This window comes from Scyliorhinus torazame, chromosome 25 (genome assembly GCF_047496885.1).
Source record: "Scyliorhinus torazame isolate Kashiwa2021f chromosome 25, sScyTor2.1, whole genome shotgun sequence".
Classification (NCBI taxonomy): domain Eukaryota; kingdom Metazoa; phylum Chordata; class Chondrichthyes; order Carcharhiniformes; family Scyliorhinidae; genus Scyliorhinus; species Scyliorhinus torazame.
Window position 1 is genome coordinate 2,607,545 of NC_092731.1, and position 20,109 is coordinate 2,627,653.

Genomic DNA, 20,109 nt, shown 5'->3' on the forward strand with positions numbered 1-20,109 from the left:
CATTGGGGACGGCACTGGGTCAAAAGCTTATTTCTAGTTTCACGTTTTATGAGCAGTGCCGTCAGGCCATGTTTCTGGGCTACATTTTCACAGCTGGATAATTTTTACAGGAGGAGAAATCATTCTTTGTGAGAGGCCAACAGTAAGTGAGGTGGCATCTGTTTTATCGATTTATACATATAATACTCTACACCTACAATCCCCATCTGCCAGTTAATATACCGAGAAACTTCCTTGGCAGTAACTGTGTCCTAATAGAGGCTCTGGTGTTAGCTTCCAACAGCAATGTTGCTGATGTTTACAGAGATGTGGGAAAGTTGGCATTTATTGCCCATTCCCAAGCTCCCCCTGAGGGTAGCGGGGTTTCTTGAACCCCTCCAGTTGATCGTGTTATGTAGGAAACCTCTGGGAACAGTGATATGTGTCCACATCAGCGCGGCATGACTGTGAGGGGGACTGAGAAGTGATAGTGGTGGATATTGTGGAACAGGAGCGCACAGTCAAACCATCAGCTGACAGATCCTCACTAACACAGCGGAAGAATGGTTAGTGAAGGTGAAATTGGGCCTTGCCAGCTGTTTGTTCTGGAACGGTATAATGGGTGAACCAAACAACATTGCCACTTTAAGTTCAAACTCTGGTTCCCTGTTCCGATACCTTGGTACCAAACAGATCTTAAAGTTAGAATGTGTCAAGGTTGGAATTTGATCTGTTCATACCGGTGTTGAGATTAGTCTGGAGGAATGTGCAGAATGCTTGGAAGGGGTAGGGAGCATAATGCATCAATGTAGACAGGGGCAGACCCTGTATCTTCTCCCAGTGAAGGACGAGGGGGATTGAGATTTTCCAAATACCAAAGCATCAATCGCTGCTCCTAGGTGATCCAGTCTTTATAATTCAGCCTAATTACTAAAGCAGCTTTCACCTTATTCAAGTCTCCCGTCTCTCTCTGGGAGGGAATCCACTTTACGCTAATCCCTTGTTTAAAGAGGTTCTGCATCTTTTGCCATCATCACCTCCACAGCTGTGCAAACTGAACTGATAATATTCTCACACAGATATCAGAAACTCCTAGCACTGATTTGGAGAGGCCCACACAGCGGGAATGGGTACAGCCTGGAGATTGCAGACTCCTCAACTGAGTCACCCATCCAGCTGCCGTTCTTTGTGTCTGAACCCTGATAGTCAGTGTGCAAGGTCCATTCAAACACCATGAAGCAATCATGGTCAACACACGGCAACAGGAACTCACAGCTGGGCTATTCCTCACCTATAGGCAGCAGCCTGACCACAGCTGAGGCAGGAATGGGGATTCGACTTCCCAATGTTAGTGATTCAGTCCCAGGATCTTACACGCAGCCGGTCAAGGGGTAGGAAGGTCAGAGGGAGCCGGTGGGCAGAGGGGGGGGGGGACAGTGGGCATGGTGGGGACATGGGGGTGGGCAGGGGGGTCAGTGGGCATGGTCAGTGGACAGAGGGGCCAGTGGGCAGGGGGGTCAGTGGGCAGAGGGGTAAGTGGACAGAGGGGGGTCAGTGGCCAGAGGGGTCAGTGGGCAGAGGGGGTCAGTGGGCAGAGGGGTCAGTGGGCAGAGTGGGCAGAGGGGGTCAGTGGGCAGAGGGGGTCAGTGGGCAGAGGGGTCAGTGGGCATGGGGGGTTCGTGGGCAGAGGGGGTCAGTGGGCAGAGGGGTCAGTGGACAGAGGGGGTCAGTGGACAGAGGGGGGTCAGTACACAGAGGGGGGTCAGTGGGCAGAGGGGTCAGTGGACAGAGGAGGGCAGTTGGCAGAGGGGTAAGTGGGCAGAGTGGGTCAATCGACATGGGGGGTCAGTGGGCACAGGGGGGTCAGTGGGCAGAGGGGGGTCAGTGGACAGAGGGGGGTCAGTGGACAGAGGGGGTCAGTGGGCAGAGGAGGGTCAGTGGGCAGAGGGGGGTCAGTGGGCAGAGGGGGGTCAGTGGACAGAGGGGGGTCAGTGGGCAGAGGGGGGTCAGTGGGCAGAGGGGGGTCAGTGGGCAGAGGGGGGTCAGTGGGCAGAGGGGGTCAGTGGGCAGAGGGGGTCAGTGGGCAGAGAGGGTCAGTGGGCAGAGGGGGTCAGTGGGCAGAGGGGGTCAGTGGGCAGAGGGGGGTCAGTGGACAGAGGGGTCAGTGGGCAGAGGGGGGTTAGTGGGCAGAGGGGGTTAGTGGGCAGAGGGGGTGAATGGGCATGGGGGTCAGTGGGCAGAGGGGGGTCAGTGGGCAGAGCGGGTTAGTGGGCAGAGGGGGTCAATGTGCATTGGGGGGGTCAGTGGGCAGAGGGGGTCAGTGGGCAGAGGGGGTCAGTGGCCAGAGGGGTCAGTAGGCAGATGGGGTCAGTGGGCAGAGGGGGCAGTGGGCAGAGGGGGTCAGTGGTCAGAGGAGGTCAGTGGGCGGAGGGGTCAGTGGGCAGAGGGGGGTCAATCGACAGAGGGGGGTCAGTGGGCAGAGGGGGGTCAGTGGACAGAGGGGGGGTCAGTGGGCAGAGGGGGGTCAATGGGCAGAGGGGGGTCAGTGGGCAGAGGGGGGTTAGTGGGCAGAGGGGGGTTAGTGGGCAGAGGGGGGTTAGTGGGCAGAGGGGGGTTAGTGGGCAGAGGGGGTCAGTGGGAAGAGGGGGTCAGTGGGCAGAGGGGGACAGTGGGCAGAGGGGGTCAGTGGGCAGAGGGGGTCAGTGGGCAGAGGGGGGTCAGTGGACAGAGGGGTCAGTGGGCAGAGGGGGGTTAGTGGGCAGAGGGGGTTAGTGGGCAGAGGGGGTCAATGGGCATGGGGGGTCAGTGGGCAGAGGGGGGTCAGTGGGCAGCGCGGGTTAGTGGGCAGAGGGGGTCAATGGGCATTGGGGGGGTCAGTGGGCAGAGGGGGTCAGTAAGCAGAGGGAGGTCAGTGGGCAGAGGGGGGTCAGTGGGCAGAGGGGATTCAGTGGACAGAGGGGGCAGAGGGGGTCAGTGGACAGAGGGGGGTCAGTGGGCAGAGGGGGTTCAGTGGACAGAGGGGGGTCAGTGGGCAGAGGGGGGTCAGTGGGCAGAGGGGGTCAGTGGGCAGAGGAAGGTCAGTTGGCAGAGTGGGCAGAGGGGGTCAGTGGACAGAGGGGGGTCAGTGGGCAGAGGGGGTCAGTGGACAGAGGGGGGTCAGTGGGCAGAGGGGGGTCAGTGGGCAGAGGGGGATCAGTGGGTAGAGGGGGTTCAGTGGACAGAGGGGGGTCAGTGGGCAGAGGGGGGTCAGTGGACAGAGGGGGGTCAGTGGGCAGAGGGGGGTCAGTGGGCAGAGGGGGTCAGTGGGCAGAGGGGGTCAGTGGGCAGAGGGGGTCAGTGGGCAGAGGGGGTCAGTGGGCAGAGGGGGGTGAGTGGGCAGAGTGGGTCAGTGGACAGAGGGGATCAGTGGGCAGAGGGGGCTCAATGGGCAGAGTGGGTCAGTGGGAATGGGGGGTTCGTGGGCAGAGGGGGTCAGTGGGCAGAGTGGGTCAGTGGGAATGGGGGGTTCGTGGGAATGGGGGGTTCGTGGGCAGAGGGGGTCAGTGGGCAGAGGGGTCAGTGGACAGAGGGGGGTCAGTACACAGAGGGGGGTCAGTGGGCAGAGGGGTCAGTGGACAGAGGAGGGCAGTTGGCAAAGGGGTAAGTGGGCAGAATGGGTCAATCGACATGGGGGGTCAGTGGGCAGAGGGGGGCCAGTGGGCAGAGGGGGGTCAGTGGACAGAGGGGGGTCAGTGGACAGAGGGGGGTCAGTGGGCAGAGGGGGGTCAATGGGCAGAGGGGGGTCAGTGCACAGAGGGGGGTCAGTGGGCAGAGGGGGGTCAATGGGCAGAGGGGGGTCAGTGGGCAGAGGGGGGTTAGTGGGCAGAGGGGGTTAGTGGGCAGAGGGGGTCAGTGGGCAGAGGGGGTCAGTGGGCAGAGGGGGTCAGTGGGCAGAGGGGGTCAGTGGGCAGAGGGGGTCTGTGGGCAGAGGGGGGTCAGTGGACAGAGGGGTCAGTGGGCAGAGGGGTCAGTGGGCAGAGGGGGGTTAGTGGGCAGAGGGGGTTAGTGGGCAGAGGGGGTCAATGGGCAGAGCGGGTTAGTGGGCAGAGGGGGTCAGTGGGCAGTGGGGGTCAGTGGCCAGAGGGGTCAGTAGGCAGATGGGGTCAGTGGGCAGAGGGGGCAGTGGGCAGAGGGGGTCAGTGGTCAGAGGAGGTCAGTGGGCAGAGGGGTCAGTGGGCAGAGGGGGGTCAATCGACAGAGGGGGGTCAGTGGACAGAGGGGGGTCAGTGGACAGAGGGGGGGTCAGTGGGCAGAGGGGGGTCAATGGGCAGAGGGGGGTCAGTGGGCAGAGGGGGTCAATGGGCAGAGGGGGGTCAGTGGGCAGAGGGGGGTTAGTGGGCAGAGGGGGGTTAGTGGGCAGAGGGGGTCAGTGGGCAGAGGGGGTCAGTGGGCAGAGGGGGTCAGTGGGCAGAGGGGGTCAGTGGGCAGAGGGGGTCAGTGGACAGAGGGGTCAGTGGGCAGAGGGGGGTTAGTGGGCAGAGGGGGTTAGTGGGCAGAGGGGGTCAATGGGCATGGGGGGTCAGTGGGCAGAGGGGGTCAATGGGCATTGGGGGGTCAGTGGGCAGAGGGGGTCAGTGGGTAGAGGGGGTCAGTGGGCAGAGGGGTCAGTAGGCAGATGGGGTCAGTGGGCAGAGGGGGCAGTGGGCAGAGTGGGCAGAGGGGGTCAGTGGTCAGAGGAGGTCAGTGGGCAGAGGGGTCAGTGGGCAGAGGGGGGTCAATCAACAGAGAGGGGTCAGTGGGCAGAGGGGGGTCAATCAGCAGAGGGGGGTCAGTGGGCAGAGGGGCCAGTAGGCAGAGGGAGTCAGTGGGCAGAGGGGGGTCAATCGGCAGAGGGGGACAGTGGGCAGAGGGGTCAGTGGGCAGAGGGGGGTCAGTGGGCAGAGGGGGTCAGTGGGCAGAGGGGGGTCAGTGGGCAGAGGGGGCAGTGGGCAGAGGGGGTCAGTGGGCAGAGGGGGGTCAGTGGGCAGAGGGGGTTAGTGGGCAGAGGGGGGTCAGTGGGCAGAGTGGGTCAATGGGCATTGGGGGTCAGTGGGCAGAGGGGTCAGTGGACAGAGGGAGGTCAGTGGGCAGAGGGGGGGTCAGTGGACAGAGGTGGCAGAGGGGGTCAGTGGACAGAGGGGGGTCAGTGGGCAGAGGGGGTTCAGTGGACAGAGGGGGGTCAGTGGGCAGAGGGGGCAGAGGGGGTCAGTGGGCAGAGGGAGGTCAGTTGGCAGAGTGGGCAGAGGGGGTCAGTGGACAGAGGGGGGTCAGTGGGCAGAGGGGGTCAGTGGGCAGAGGGGGGTCAGTGGACAGAGGGGGGTCAGTGGACAGAGGGGGTCAGTGGGCAGAGGGGGTCAGTGGGCAGAGGGGGTCAGTGGGCAGAGGGGGGTGAGTGGGCAGAGTGGGTTAGTGGGCAGAGGGGGTCAATGGGCATGGGGGGTCAGTGGGCAGAGGGGGGTCAGTGGGCAGCGCGGGTTAGTGGGCAGAGGGGGTCAATGGGCATTGGGGGGGTCAGTGGGCAGAGGGGGTCAGTAAGCAGAGGGAGGTCAGTGGGCAGAGGGGGGTCAGTGGGCAGAGGGGGTTCAGTGGACAGAGGGGGCAGAGGGGGTCAGTGGACAGAGGGGGGTCAGTGGGCAGAGGGGGTTCAGTGGACAGAGGGGGGTCAGTGGGCAGAGGGGGGTCAGTGGGCAGAGGGGGTCAGTGGGCAGAGGAAGGTCAGTTGGCAGAGTGGGCAGAGGGGGTCAGTGGACAGAGGGGGGTCAGTGGGCAGAGGGGGTCAGTGGACAGAGGGGGGTCAGTGGGCAGAGGGGGGTCAGTGGGCAGAGGGGGATCAGTGGGTAGAGGGGGTTCAGTGGACAGAGGGGGGTCAGTGGGCAGAGGGGGGTCAGTGGACAGAGGGGGGTCAGTGGGCAGAGGGGGGTCAGTGGGCAGAGGGGGTCAGTGGGCAGAGGGGGTCAGTGGGCAGAGGGGGTCAGTGGGCAGAGGGGGTCAGTGGGCAGAGGGGGGTGAGTGGGCAGAGTGGGTCAGTGGACAGAGGGGATCAGTGGGCAGAGGGGGCTCAATGGGCAGAGTGGGTCAGTGGGAATGGGGGGTTCGTGGGCAGAGGGGGTCAGTGGGCAGAGTGGGTCAGTGGGAATGGGGGGTTCGTGGGAATGGGGGGTTCGTGGGCAGAGGGGGTCAGTGGGCAGAGGGGTCAGTGGACAGAGGGGGGTCAGTACACAGAGGGGGGTCAGTGGGCGGAGGGGTCAGTGGACAGAGGAGGGCAGTTGGCAAAGGGGTAAGTGGGCAGAATGGGTCAATCGACATGGGGGTCAGTGGGCAGAGGGGGGTCAGTGGGCAGAGGGGGGTCAGTGGACAGAGGGGGGTCAGTGGACAGAGGGGGGTCAGTGGGCAGAGGGGGGTCAATGGGCAGAGGGGGGTCAGTGGGCAGAGGGGGGTCAATGGGCAGAGGGGGGTCAGTGGGCAGAGGGGGGTCAGTGGGCAGAGGGGGGTTAGTGGGCAGAGGGGGTTAGTGGGCAGAGGGGGTCAGTGGGCAGAGGGGGTCAGTGGGCAGAGGGGGTCAGTGGGCAGAGGGGGTCTGTGGGCAGAGGGGGGTCAGTGGACAGAGGGGTCAGTGGGCAGAGGGGTCAGTGGGCAGAGGGGGGTTAGTGGGCAGAGGGGGTTAGTGGGCAGAGGGGGTCAATGGGCAGAGCGGGTTAGTGGGCAGAGGGGGTCAGTGGGCAGTGGGGGATAGTGGCCAGAGGGGTCAGTAGGCAGATGGGGTCAGTGGGCAGAGGGGGCAGTGGGCAGAGTGGGCAGAGGGGGTCAGTGGTCAGAGGAGGTCAGTGGGCAGAGGGGTCAGTGGGCAGAGGGGGGTCAATCGACAGAGGGGGGTCAGTGGACAGAGGGGGGTCAGTGGACAGAGGGGGGGTCAGTGGGCAGAGGGGGGTCAATGGGCAGAGGGGGGTCAGTGGGCAGAGGGGGGTCAGTGGGCAGAGGGGGGTCAGTGGGCAGAGGGGGGTTAGTGGGCAGAGGGGGGTTAGTGGGCAGAGGGGGTCAGTGGGCAGAGGGGGTCAGTGGGCAGAGGGGGTCAGTGGGCAGAGGGGGTCAGTGGACAGAGGGGTCAGTGGGCAGAGGGGGGTTAGTGGGCAGAGGGGGTTAGTGGGCAGAGGGGGTCAATGGGCATGGGGGGTCAGTGGGCAGAGGGGGTCAATGGGCATTGGGGGGTCAGTGGGCAGAGGGGGTCAGTGGGTAGAGGGGGTCAGTGGGCAGAGGGGTCAGTAGGCAGATGGGGTCAGTGGGCAGAGGGGGCAGTGGGCAGAGTGGGCAGAGGGGGTCAGTGGTCAGAGGAGGTCAGTGGGCAGAGGGGTCAGTGGGCAGAGGGGGGTCAATCAACAGAGAGGGGTCAGTGGGCAGAGGGGGGTCAATCAGCAGAGGGGGGTCAGTGGGCAGAGGGGCCAGTAGGCAGAGGGAGTCAGTGGGCAGAGGGGGGTCAATCGGCAGAGGGGGACAGTGGGCAGAGGGGTCAGTGGGCAGAGGGGGGTCAGTGGGCAGAGGGGGTCAGTGGGCAGAGGGGGGTCAGTGGGCAGAGGGGGCAGTGGGCAGAGGGGGTCAGTGGGCAGAGGGGGGTCAGTGGGCAGAGGGGGTTAGTGGGCAGAGGGGGGTCAGTGGGCAGAGTGGGTCAATGGGCATTGGGGGTCAGTGGGCAGAGGGGTCAGTGGACAGAGGGAGGTCAGTGGGCAGAGGGGGGGTCAGTGGACAGAGGTGGCAGAGGGGGTCAGTGGACAGAGGGGGGTCAGTGGGCAGAGGGGGTTCAGTGGACAGAGGGGGGTCAGTGGGCAGAGGGGGCAGAGGGGGTCAGTGGGCAGAGGGAGGTCAGTTGGCAGAGTGGGCAGAGGGGGTCAGTGGACAGAGGGGGGTCAGTGGGCAGAGGGGGTCAGTGGGCAGAGGGGGGTCAGTGGGCAGAGGGGGGTCAGTGGACAGAGGGGGGTCAGTGGACAGAGGGGGGTCAGTGGACAGAGGGGGTCAGTGGGCAGAGGGGGTCAGTGGGCAGAGGGGGGTGAGTGGGCAGAGTGGGTCAGTGGACAGAGGGGATCAGTGGTCAGAGGGGGCTCAATGGGCAGTGGGAGTCAGTGGGCAGAGTGGGGTCAGTGGACAGAGGGGGGTCAGTGGGCAGAGGGGGCTCAATGGGCAGAGGGGGTCAGTGGGCAGAGTGGGTCAGTGCGCAGAGGGGATCAATGGGCATTGGGGGTCAGTGGGAAGAGGGGGTCAGTGGACAGAGGAGGTCAGTGGGCAGAGGGGGGTCAGTGGACAGTGGGGGTCAGTTGGCAGAGGGGGTCAGTGGGCAGAGGGGGTCAGTGGGCAGAGGGGGTCAGTGGGCAGAGGGGGTCAGTGGGCAGAGGGGGTCAGTGGGCAGAGAGGGGGTCAGTGGGCAGAGAGGGGTTCAGTGGGCAGAGGGGGGTCAGTGGGCAGAGGGGGGTCAGTGGGCAGAGGGGGGTCAGTGGACAGAGGGGGGTCAGCGGGCAGAGGGGGTCAGTGGGCAGAGGGGGTCAGTGGGCAGAGGGGGCTCAGTGGGCAGAAGGGGCTTAGTGGGCAGAGGGGGGTCAGTGGGCAGAGGGGGGTCAGTGGGCAGAGGGGTGTCAGTGGACAGAGGGGGGTCAGTGGGCAGAGGGGGGTCAGTGGGCAGAGGGGGTCAGTGGGCAGAGTGGGTCAGTGGGCATTGGGGGTCAGTGGGAAGAGGGGGTCAGTGGACAGAGTGGGTCAGTGGGCAGAGGGGGTCAGTGGGCAGAGGGGGTCAGTGGGCAGAGGGGGGTGAGTGGGCAGAGTGGGTCAGTGGACAGAGGGGATCAGTGGTCAGAGGGGGCTCAATGGGCAGTGGGAGTCAGTGGGCAGAGTGGGGTCAGTGGACAGAGGGGGGTCAGTGGGCAGAGGGGGCTCAATGGGCAGAGGGGGTCAGTGGGCAGAGTGGGTCAGTGCGCAGAGGGGATCAATGGGCATTGGGGGTCAGTGGGAAGAGGGGGTCAGTGGACAGAGGAGGTCAGTGGGCAGAGGGGGGTCAGTGGACAGTGGGGGTCAGTTGGCAGAGGGGGTCAGTGGGCAGAGGGGGTCAGTGGGCAGAGGGGGTCAGTGGGCAGAGGGGGTCAGTGGGCAGAGGGGGTCAGTGGGCAGAGAGGGGGTCAGTGGGCAGAGAGGGGTTCAGTGGGCAGAGGGGGGTCAGTGGGCAGAGGGGGGTCAGTGGGCAGAGGGGGGTCAGTGGACAGAGGAGGGTCAGCGGGCAGAGGGGGTCAGTGGGCAGAGGGGGTCAGTGGGCAGAGGGGGCTCAGTGGGCAGAAGGGGCTTAGTGGGCAGAGGGGGGTCAGTGGGCAGAGGGGGGTCAGTGGGCAGAGGGGTGTCAGTGGACAGAGGGGGGTCAGTGGGCAGAGGGGGGTCAGTGGGCAGAGGGGGTCAGTGGGCAGAGTGGGTCAGTGGGCATTGGGGGTCAGTGGGAAGAGGGGGTCAGTGGACAGAGTGGGTCAGTGGGCAGAGGGGGGTCAGTGGGCAGAGGGGGGCCAGTGGACAGAGGGGGTCAGTGGGCAGAGGTGGGTCAGTGGACAGAGGGGGTCAGTTGGCAGAGGGGGTCAGTGGGCAGAGAGGGGGTCAGTGGGCAGAGGGGGGTCAGTGGACAGAGGGGGTCAGCAGGCAGAGGGGGTCAGTGGGCAGAGGGGGCTCAGTGGGCAGAGGGGGCGTAGTGGGCAGAGGGGGGTCAGTGGATTGAGGGGGGTCAGTGGGCAGAGGGGGCTCAGTGGGCAGAGGGGGCGTAGTGGGCAGAGGGGGGTCAGTGGGCAGAGGGGGGTCAGTGGACAGAGGGGGTCAGTGGGCAGAGGGGGTCAGTGGGCAGAGGTGGCTCAGTGGGCAGAGGGGGCTTAGTGGGCAGTGGGAATCAGTGCACAGAGGGGGTCAACAGGCAGAGGGGGTCAATGGGCAGAGGGGGGTCAGCGGGCCGGGGGAGTCAGCGGGCGGGGGGAGTCAGCGGGAAGAGGAGGTCAGCGGGCAGAGCGGGGTCAGCAGGCAGGGGGAGTCAGCGGGAGTCAGCGGGCAGGGGGTCAGTGGGCAGTGGGGGTCAACAGGCAGAGGGGGTCAATGGGCAGAGGGGGGTCAGCGGGCAGGGGAGTCAGTGGGCAGAGGAGGTCAGCGGGCAGAGGGGGTCAGCGGGCAGAGGGGGGTCAGCAGGTAGGGGGAGTTAGCGGGCAGGGGGGCTGTGGGCAGAGGGGGAGAGGGTACAATGAGATTGCGAATTTGATTAATTTACCTTCACATTTTCCATCAACAGTTTTCTCGAATCCACGGGGACAATCATTGCCTGTGGAACAAATAATCACAGCAGTAAAAACGCAGAAAGAAATTGGGAAAAGGCCGAAAGAACTAAAATAAACAACTAAGTCTGGACAGAGCAGAAAACGCACCTTTGTTCCTGAATGAGGAACTCGGAGCTACAGTGAAGCCTTTCTGTACTTGGAAGTGAGGGGGGGGAGGCTGTGGGTGTGGAGGTGTGTGGGGGTTGGTGTGGTGTGGGGGTGAGGGTGGTGTGGGCGGGTGCAGGTATGGGTGGGTGAGTGGGGTGGGCGGGTATGGGGGTGTGGGGGTGGTGTGGGTTGGTGTGGGGGTGGGGTTGAGGAGGAATCTTTGAATCGCTGGAGCAGGGTCACCTCACAGAGTCATGGCCCATGTTTGGCAATTATCCATCATGGTGCTCCTGGATTGGAGCTGACATCTCCGAGATGCAATGGGCAGTGCCTTGTGGGGGATCCTTGCAAACATTCCAAACATATTCCTAATTATTGGGCTGGGATGCGATGGAGCATATTCTCAGTCTCTGCACTTCCCTCTGTCACTCTGTGTTGTGAAATTCCAGAAGATGGGAGCTGTATAACACCACATTCCCGGATCCCAGAGTAGGAGGGACTGTATAACACCATATTCCCAGAACCCGGAGTAGGAGGAGCTGGATAACACCACATTCCCAAAACCCGGAGTAGAAGGAGCTGGATAACACCACATTCCCAAAACCCGGAGTAGAAGGAGCTGGATAACACCACATTCCCAAAACCCGGAGTAGGAGGAGCTGGATAACACCACATTCCCAGAACCCGGAGTAGGAGGAGCTGGATAACACCACATTCCCAAAACCCGGAGTAGAAGGAGCTGGATAACACCACATTCCCAAAACCCGGAGTAGAAGGAGCTGGATAACACCACATTCCCAAAACCCGGAGTAGGAGGAGCTGGATAACACCACATTCCCAGAACCCGGAGTAGGAGGAGCTGGATAACACCACATTCCCAAAACCCGGAGTAGAAGGAGCTGGATAACACCACATTCCCAGAACCCGGAGTAGGAGGAGCTGGATAACACCACATTCCCAAAACCCGGAGTAGAAGGAGCTGGATAACACCACATTCCCAGAACCTGGAGCAGGAAGAGCTGGATAACACCACATTCCCAGAACCCGGAGTAGGAGGAGCTGGATAACACCACATTCCGAGAACCCGGAGTAGGAGGAGCTGGATAACACCACATTCCCAGAACCCGGAGTAGGAGGAGCTGGATAACACCACATTCCAAGAACCTGGAGTAGGAGGAGCTGGATAACACCACATTCCCAGAACCCGGAGTAGGGGGATCTGTATAACACCACATTCCCAGAACCCGGAGTAGGAGGATCTGTATAACACCACATTCCAGGACCCTGGAGCAGGAGGAGCTGGATAACACCACATTCCCAGAACCTGGAGCAGGAGTGGCTGGATAACACCACATTCCCAAAACCCGGAGTAGGAGGATCTGTATAACACCACATTCCCGGAACCTGGAGCAGGAGGAGCTGGATAACACCACATTCCCAGAACCCGGAGTCGGAGGGGCTGTATACCACATTCCCGGAATCTGGAGTAGGAGGAGCTGGATAACACCACATTCCCGGAACCCGGAGCAGGAGCGGCTATATACCACATTCCCGGAACCTGGAGTAGGAGGAGCTGGATAACACCACATTCCCAGAACCCGGAGTCGGAGGGGCTGTATAACACCACATTCCCGGAACCAGGAGCAGGAGGAGCTGGATAACACCACATTCTCAGAACCCGGAACAGGAGGAGCTGTATAACACCACATTCCCGGAACCCGGAGTAGGAGCAGCTGTATGACACCACATTCCCAGAACCTGGAGTGGGAGGAGCAGGATAACACCACATTCCCAGAATCTGGCGTAGGAGGAGCTGGATAGCACCACATTCCCGGAACCTGGAGTAGGAGGAGCTGTATAATACCAAATTCCCGGAACGTGGAGTAGGAGGAGCTGGATAACACCACATTCCCAGAACCTGGAGCAGGAGTGGCAGTATAACACCACATTCCCGGAACTTGGAACAGGAGTGGCTGTATAACACCACATTCCCGGAACTTGGAGTAGGAGGAGCTGGATAACACCACATTCCCGGAACCTGGAGCAGGAGTGGCAGTATAACACCACATTCCCGGAACCTGGAGCAGGAGGAGCTGCATAACACCACATTCCCGGAACTTGGAGTCGGAGGGGCTGTATAACACCACATTCCCGGAACGTGGAGTACGAGGAGCTGAATAACACCACATTCCCAGAACCTGGAGTAGGAGGAACTGAATAACACCACATTCCCGGAACTTGGAGTAGGAGGAGCTGTATAACACCACATTCCCAGAACCCGGAGCAGGAGCGGCTGTATAACACCACATTCCCAGAACCTGGAGCAGGAGGGGCTGTATAACACCACATTCCCAGAACCTGGCGTAGGAGGAGCTGGATAACACCACATTCCCGGAAACTGGAGTAGGAGGAGCTGTATAACACCACATTCCCAGAACCCGGAGCAGGAGCGGCTGTATAACACCACATTCCCAGAACCTGGAGCAGGAGGGGCTGTATAACACCACATTCCCAGAACCTGGAGTAAGAGGAGCTGGATAACACCACATTCCCAGAACCTGGAGTAGGAGGAGCTGTATAACACCACATTCCCAGAACCCGGAGCAGGAGCGGCTGTATACCACATCCCGGAACCCGGAGTAGGAGGGGCTGTATAACACCACATTCCCGGAACCTGGAGCAGGAGCGGCTGGAGAACATCTCATTCCCAGAACCAGGAGCAGGAGCGGCTGGATAACACCACATTCCCGGAACCTGGAGTACTGGAGCTGGATAACACCACATTCCCAGAACCTGGAGCAGGAGGAGCTGGATAACACCACATTCCGGGAACCTGGAGCAGGAGCGGCTGTATAACACCACATTCCCGGAACCTGGAGCAGGAGCGGCTGTATAACACCACATTCCCGGAACCTGGAGCAGGAGCGGCTGTATAACACCACATTCCCGGAACCTGGAGCAGGAGAAGCTGAATAACACCACATTCCCGGAACCTGGAGCAGGAGGAGCTGGATAACACCACATTCCCAGAACCCGGAGTAGGAGGAGCTGTATAACACCACATTCCCAGAACATGGAGTAGGAGGAGCTGGATAACACCACACTCCCAGAACCCGGAATAGGAGGAGCTGGTTAACACCCCATTCCCAGAACCGGGAGTAGGAGGAGCTGGATAACACCACATTCCCAGAACCGGAGTAGGAGGAGCTGGATAACACCACATTCCCAGAACCTGGAGTAGGAGGAGCTGGATAACACCACATTCCCAGAACCCGGAGTCGGAGGAGCTGGATCACACCACATTCCCAGAACCCGGAGTAGGAGGAGCTGGATAACACCACATTCCCGGAACCAGGAGCGGCTGTATAACACCACATTCCCAGAACCCGGAGTCGGAGGAGACGGGTAACACCACATTCCGGGAACCTGGAGCAGGAGCGGCTGTATAACACCACATTCCCGGAACCTGGAGCAGGAGCGGCTGTATAACACCACATTCCCGGAACCTGGAGCAGGAGCGGTTGTATAACACCACATTCCCGGAACCTGGAGCAGGAGCGGCTGTATAACTCCACATTCCCGGAACCTGGAGCAGGAGAAGCTGAAAAACACCACATTCCCGGAACCTGGAGCAGGAGGAGCTGGATAACACCACATTCCCAGAACCCGGAGTCGGAGGAGCTGGATCACACCACATTCCCAGAACCCGGAGTAGGAGGAGCTGGATAACACCACATTCCCGGAACCAGGAGCGGCTGTATAACACCACATTCCCAGAACCCGGAGTCGGAGGAGACGGGTAACACCACATTCCGGGAATCTGGAGCAGGAGCGGCTGTATAACACCACATTCCCGGAACCTGGAGCAGGAGCGGTTGTATAACACCACATTCCCGGAACCTGGAGCAGGAGCGGCTGTATAACTCCACATTCCCGGAACCTGGAGCAGGAGAAGCTGAAAAACACCACATTCCCGGAACCTGGAGCAGGAGGAGCTGGATAACACCACATACCCAGAACCCGGAGTAGGAGGAGCTGAATAACACCACAATCCCAGAACCTGGAGTAGGAGGAGCTGCATAACACCACAATCCCAGAACCCGGAGGAGGAGGAGCTGGATAACACCACATTCCCTGAACCGGGAGTAGGAGGAGCTGGATAACACCACATTCCCAGAACCCGGAGTAGGAGGAGCTGGATAACACCACAATCCCAGAACCCGGAGGAGGAGGAGCTGGATAACACCACATTCCCTGAACCGGGAGTAGGAGGAGCTGGTTAACACCACATTCCCAGAACCCGGAGTAGGAGGAGCTGGATAACACCACATTCCCAGAACCCGGAGTCGGAGGAGCTGGATCACACCACATTCCCAGAACCCGGAGTAGGAGGAGCTGGATAACACCACATTCCCGGAACCCGGAGTAGGAGGAGCTGAATAACACCACATTCCCAGAATCTGGAGTAGGAGGAGCTGAATAACACAACATTCCCAGAACCCGGAGTCGGAGGAGGTGGATGACACCACATTCCCAGAACTTGGGGCAGCAGCGGCTGTATAACACCACATTCCCAGAACCCGGAGTAGGAGGAGCTGGATAACACCACATTCCCAGAACCCGGAGGAGGAGGAGCTGGATAACACCACATTCCCGGAACCCGGAGTAGGAGGAGCTGGATAACACCACATTCCCAGAACCTGGAGTAGGAGGAGCTGAATAACACAACATTCCCAGAACCCGGAGTCGGAGGAGGTGGATGACACCACATTCCCAGAACTTGGGGCAGCAGCGGCTGTATAACACCACATTCCCAGAACCCGGAGTAGGAGGAGCTGGATAACACCACATTCCCAGAACATGGAGTAGGAGGAGCTGGATAACACCACACTCCCAGAACCCGGAATAGGAGGAGCTGGATAACACCCCATTCCCAGAACCGGGAGTAGGAGGAGCTGGATAACACCACATTCCCAGAACCGGAGTAGGAGGAGCTGGATAACACCACATTCCCAGAACCTGGAGTAGGAGGAGCTGGATAACACCACATTCCCAGAACCCGGAGTCGGAGGAGCTGGATCACACCACATTCCCAGAACCCGGAGTAGGAGGAGCTGGATAACACCACATTCCCGGAACCAGGAGCGGCTGTATAACACCACATTCCCAGAACCCGGAGTCGGAGGAGACGGGTAACACCACATTCCGGGAACCTGGAGCAGGAGCGGCTGTATAACACCACATTCCCGGAACCTGGAGCAGGAGCGGCTGTATAACACCACATTCCCGGAACCTGGAGCAGGAGCGGTTGTATAACACCACATTCCCGGAACCTGGAGCAGGAGCGGCTGTATAACTCCACATTCCCGGAACCTGGAGCAGGAGAAGCTGAAAAACACCACATTCCCGGAACCTGGAGCAGGAGGAGCTGGATAACACCACATTCCCAGAACCCGGAGTCGGAGGAGCTGGATCACACCACATTCCCGGAACCCAGAGTAGGAGGAGCTGGATAACACCACATTCCCGGAACCAGGAGCGGCTGTATAACACCACATTCCCAGAACCCGGAGTTGGAGGAGACGGGTAACACCACATTCCGGGAACCTGGAGCAGGAGCGGCTGTATAACACCACATTCCCGGAACCTGGAGCAGGAGCGGTTGTATAACGCCACATTCCCGGAACCTGGAGCAGGAGCGGCTGTATAACTCCACATTCCCGGAACCTGGAGCAGGAGAAGCTGAAAAACACCACATTCCCGGAACCTGGAGCAGGAGGAGCTGGATAACACCACATACCCAGAACCCGGAGTAGGAGGAGCTGAATAACACCACAATCCCAGAACCCGGAGGAGGAGGAGCTGGAGAACACCACATTCCCAGAACCCGGAGGAGGAGGAGCTGGATAACACCACATTCCCTGAACCGGGAGTAGGAGGAGCTGGATAACACCACATTCCCAGAACCCGGAGTAGGAGGAGCTGGATAACACCGCAATCCCAGAACCCGGAGGAGGAGGAGCTGGATAACACCACATTCCCTGAACCGGGAGTAGGAGGAGCTGGATAACACCACATTCCCAGAACCCGGAGTAGGAGGAGCTGGATAACACCACATTCCCAGAACCCGGAGTCGGAGGAGCTGGATCACACCCCATTCCCAGAACCGGAGTAGGAGGAGCTGGATAACACCACATTCCCGGAACCCGGAGTAGGAGGAGCTGGATAACACCACATTCCCAGAACCCGGAGTAGGAGGAGCTGTATAACACCACATTCCCAGAACCCGGAGGAGGAGGAGCTGGATAACACCACATTCCCAGAACCCGGAGGAGGAGGAGCTGGATAACACCACATTCCCGGAACCCGGAGTAGGAGGAGCTGGATAACACCACATTCCCAGAACCTGGAGTAGGAGGAGCTGAATAACACAACATTCCCAGAACCCGGAGTCGGAGGAGGTGGATGACACCACATTCCCAGAACTTGGGGCAGCAGCGACTGTATAACACCACATTCCCAGAACCCGGAGTAGGAGGAGCTGGATAACACCACATTCCCAGAACCCGGAGGAGGAGGAGCTGGATAACACCACATTCCCAGAACCCGGAGGAGGAGGAGCTGGATAACACCACATTCCCAGAACCTGGAGCAGGAGGAGCTGAATAACACCACATTCCCAGAACCCGGAGGAGGAGGAGCTGTATTACACCACATTCCCGGAACCTGGAGCAGGAGCGGCTTTATAACACCACATTCCCAGAACCCAGAGTAAGAGGAGCTGGATAACACCACATTCCGAGAACCCGGAGTGGGAGGAGCTGCATAACACCACATTCCCAGAACCTGGAGCAGGATGAGCTGGATACTACCACATTCCCGGAACCCGGAGCAGGAGCGGCTGCATAACACCACATTCCCGGAACCCGGAGCAGGAGGAGCTGGAGAACACCACATTCCCAGAACCCGGAGTAGGAGGAGCTGAATAACATCACATTCCCAGAACCTGGAGCAGGAGGAGCTGGATAACACCACATTCCCAGAACCTGGAGCAGGAGGAGCTGGATAACACCACATTCCCAGAACCTGGAGCAGGAGGAGCTGGATAACACCACATTCCCAGAACCTGGAGCAGGAGGAGCTGGAGAACACCACATTCCCAGAACCCGGAGTAGGAGGAGCTGAATAACATCACATTCCCAGAACCTGGAGCAGGAGGAGCTGGATAACACCACATTCCCAGAACCTGGAGCAGGAGGAGCTGGATAACACCACATTCCCAGAACCTGGAGCAGGAGGAGCTGGATAACATCACATTCCCGAAACCTGGAGTAGGAGGAGCTGTATAACACCACATTCCCGGAACTTGGAGTAGGAGGAGCTGGATAACACCACATTCCCGGAACCCTGAGTCGGAGGAGCTGGATAACACCACATTCCCAGAACCCGGAGTAGGAGGAGCTGGATAACACCACATTCCCAGAACCTGGAGCAGGAGCGGCTGCATAACACCACATTCCCGGAACACGGAGCAGGAGGAGCTGTATAACACCCCATTCCAATAACCCGGAGTAGGAGGGGCTGTATAACACCACATTCCCAGAACCCGGAGTAGGAGGAGCTGTATAACACCACATTCCCGGAACCCGGAGCAGGAGGAGCTGTATAACACCCCATTCCCAGAACCCGGAATAGGAGCAGCTGTATAACACGACATTCCCGGAACCTGGAGTAGGAGGAGCTGGATAACACCACATTCCCAGAACCCGGAGTAGGAGGAGCTGAATAACACCTCATTCCCAGAACCTGGAGCAGGAGGAGCTGGATAACACCACATTCCCAGAACCCGGAGTAGGAGGAACTGTATAACACCACATTCCCGGAACCTGGAGCTGGAGTGGCTGTATAACACCACATTCCCGGAACTTGGAGTAGCAGGAGCTGGATAACACCACATTCCCAGAACCTGGAGCAGGATGAGCTGGATAATACCACATTCCCGGATCCCGGAGCAGGAGCGGCTGTATAACACCACATTCCCAGAACCTGGAGCAGGAGCGGCTGCATAACACCACATTCCCGGAACCCGGAGCAGGAGGAGCTGTATAACATCCCATTCCCAGAACCCGGAGTAGGAGGGGCTGTATAACACCACATTCCCAGAACCCGGAGTAGGAGGAGCTCTATAACACCCCATTCCCAGAACCCGGAGTAGGAGCAGCTGTATAACACCACATTCCTGGAACCTGGAATAGGAGGAGCTGGATAACACCACATTCCCGGAACCCGGAGTAGGAGGAGCTGAATAACACCACATTCCCAGAAGCTGGAGCAGGAGGAGCTGGATAACACCACATTCCCAGAACCCGGAGTAGGAGGAGCTGTATAACACCACATTCCCGGAACCTGGAGCAGGAGGAGCTGTAGAACACCACATTCCCAGAACCTGGAGCAGGAGGAGCTATATAACACCACATTCCCGGAATCCGGAGTAGGAGGAGCTGCATAACACCACATTCCCAGAACCCGGAGTAGGAGGAGCTGGATAATACCACATTCCCGGAACCTGAAGCAGGAGGAGCTGCATAACACCACATTCCCGGAACATGGAGTAGGAGGAGCTGTATAACGCCACATTCCCGGAACCTGGAGCAGGAGGAGCTGTATACCACCACATTCCCGGAACTTGGAGTAGGAGGAGCTGTATAACACCACATTCCCAGAGCCTGGATCAGGAGGAGCTGGATAACACCACATTCCCAGAACCCGGAGTAAGAGGAGCTGGATAACACCACATTCCCGGAACCCGGAGTAGGAGGAGCTGCATAACACCACATTCCCAAAACCTAGAGTAGGAGGAGCTGGATAACACCACATTCCCGGAACCTGGAGCAGGAGGAGCTGCATAACACCACATTCCCGGAACCTGGAGCAGGAGGAGCTGAGTAACACCACATTCCCGGAACCTGGAGTACGAGGAGCTGTATAACACCACATTCCCGGAACCTGGAGTAGGAGGAGCTGGATAACACCACATTCCCGGAACCCGGAGTAGGAGGTGCTGTATAACACCACATTCCCGGAACCTGGAGCAGGAGGAGCTGCATGACACCACATTCCCAGAACCCGGAGCAGGAGGAGCTGAAGGACACCTCATTCCCGGTACCTGGAGTAGGAAGAGCTGTATAACACCACATTCCCGGAACCCGGAGTAGGAGGAGCTGTATAACACCACATTCCCAGAACCCGGAGCAGGAGCGGCTGTATAACACCACATTCCCGGAACCTGGAGCAGGAGCGGCTGGATAACACCACATTCCCAGAACCCGGAGTAGGAGGAGCTGGAATACACCACATTCCCAGAGCCCGGAGTAGGAGGAGCTGGATAACACCACATTCCCGGAACCCGGAGCAGGAGGAGCTGGATGACACCACATTCCCAGAACCTGGAGTAGGAGCAGCTGTATAACACCACATTCCCAGAATCGGAGTCGGAGGAGCTGGATAACACCACATTCCCAGAACCCAGAGTAGGAGGAGCTGGATAACACCACATTCCCGGAACCCGGAGCAGGAGCGGCTGTATAACACCACATTCCCAGTACCCGGAGCAGGAGCGGCTGTATAACACCACATTCCCAGAACCCGGAGTCGGAGGAGCTGGATAACACCACATTCCCAGAACCCAGAG

The 20,109-nt window shown here is 59.9% G+C and overlaps 1 protein-coding gene across 3 annotated transcripts in view; it reads right to left on the minus strand.

Moving 5' to 3' along the window:
• Positions 1 to 20,109, minus strand: part of ltbp4 (latent transforming growth factor beta binding protein 4) — a 504,953-nt gene that overhangs the window by 145,376 nt on the left and 339,468 nt on the right. For all 3 annotated transcript variants that reach the window (XM_072489893.1, XM_072489894.1, XM_072489895.1), the window contains one exon: positions 10,265 to 10,315. In XM_072489893.1, coding sequence (XP_072345994.1) covers positions 10,265 to 10,315 — 51 coding nt within the window. The remainder of the gene's footprint in view (positions 1 to 10,264; positions 10,316 to 20,109) is intronic.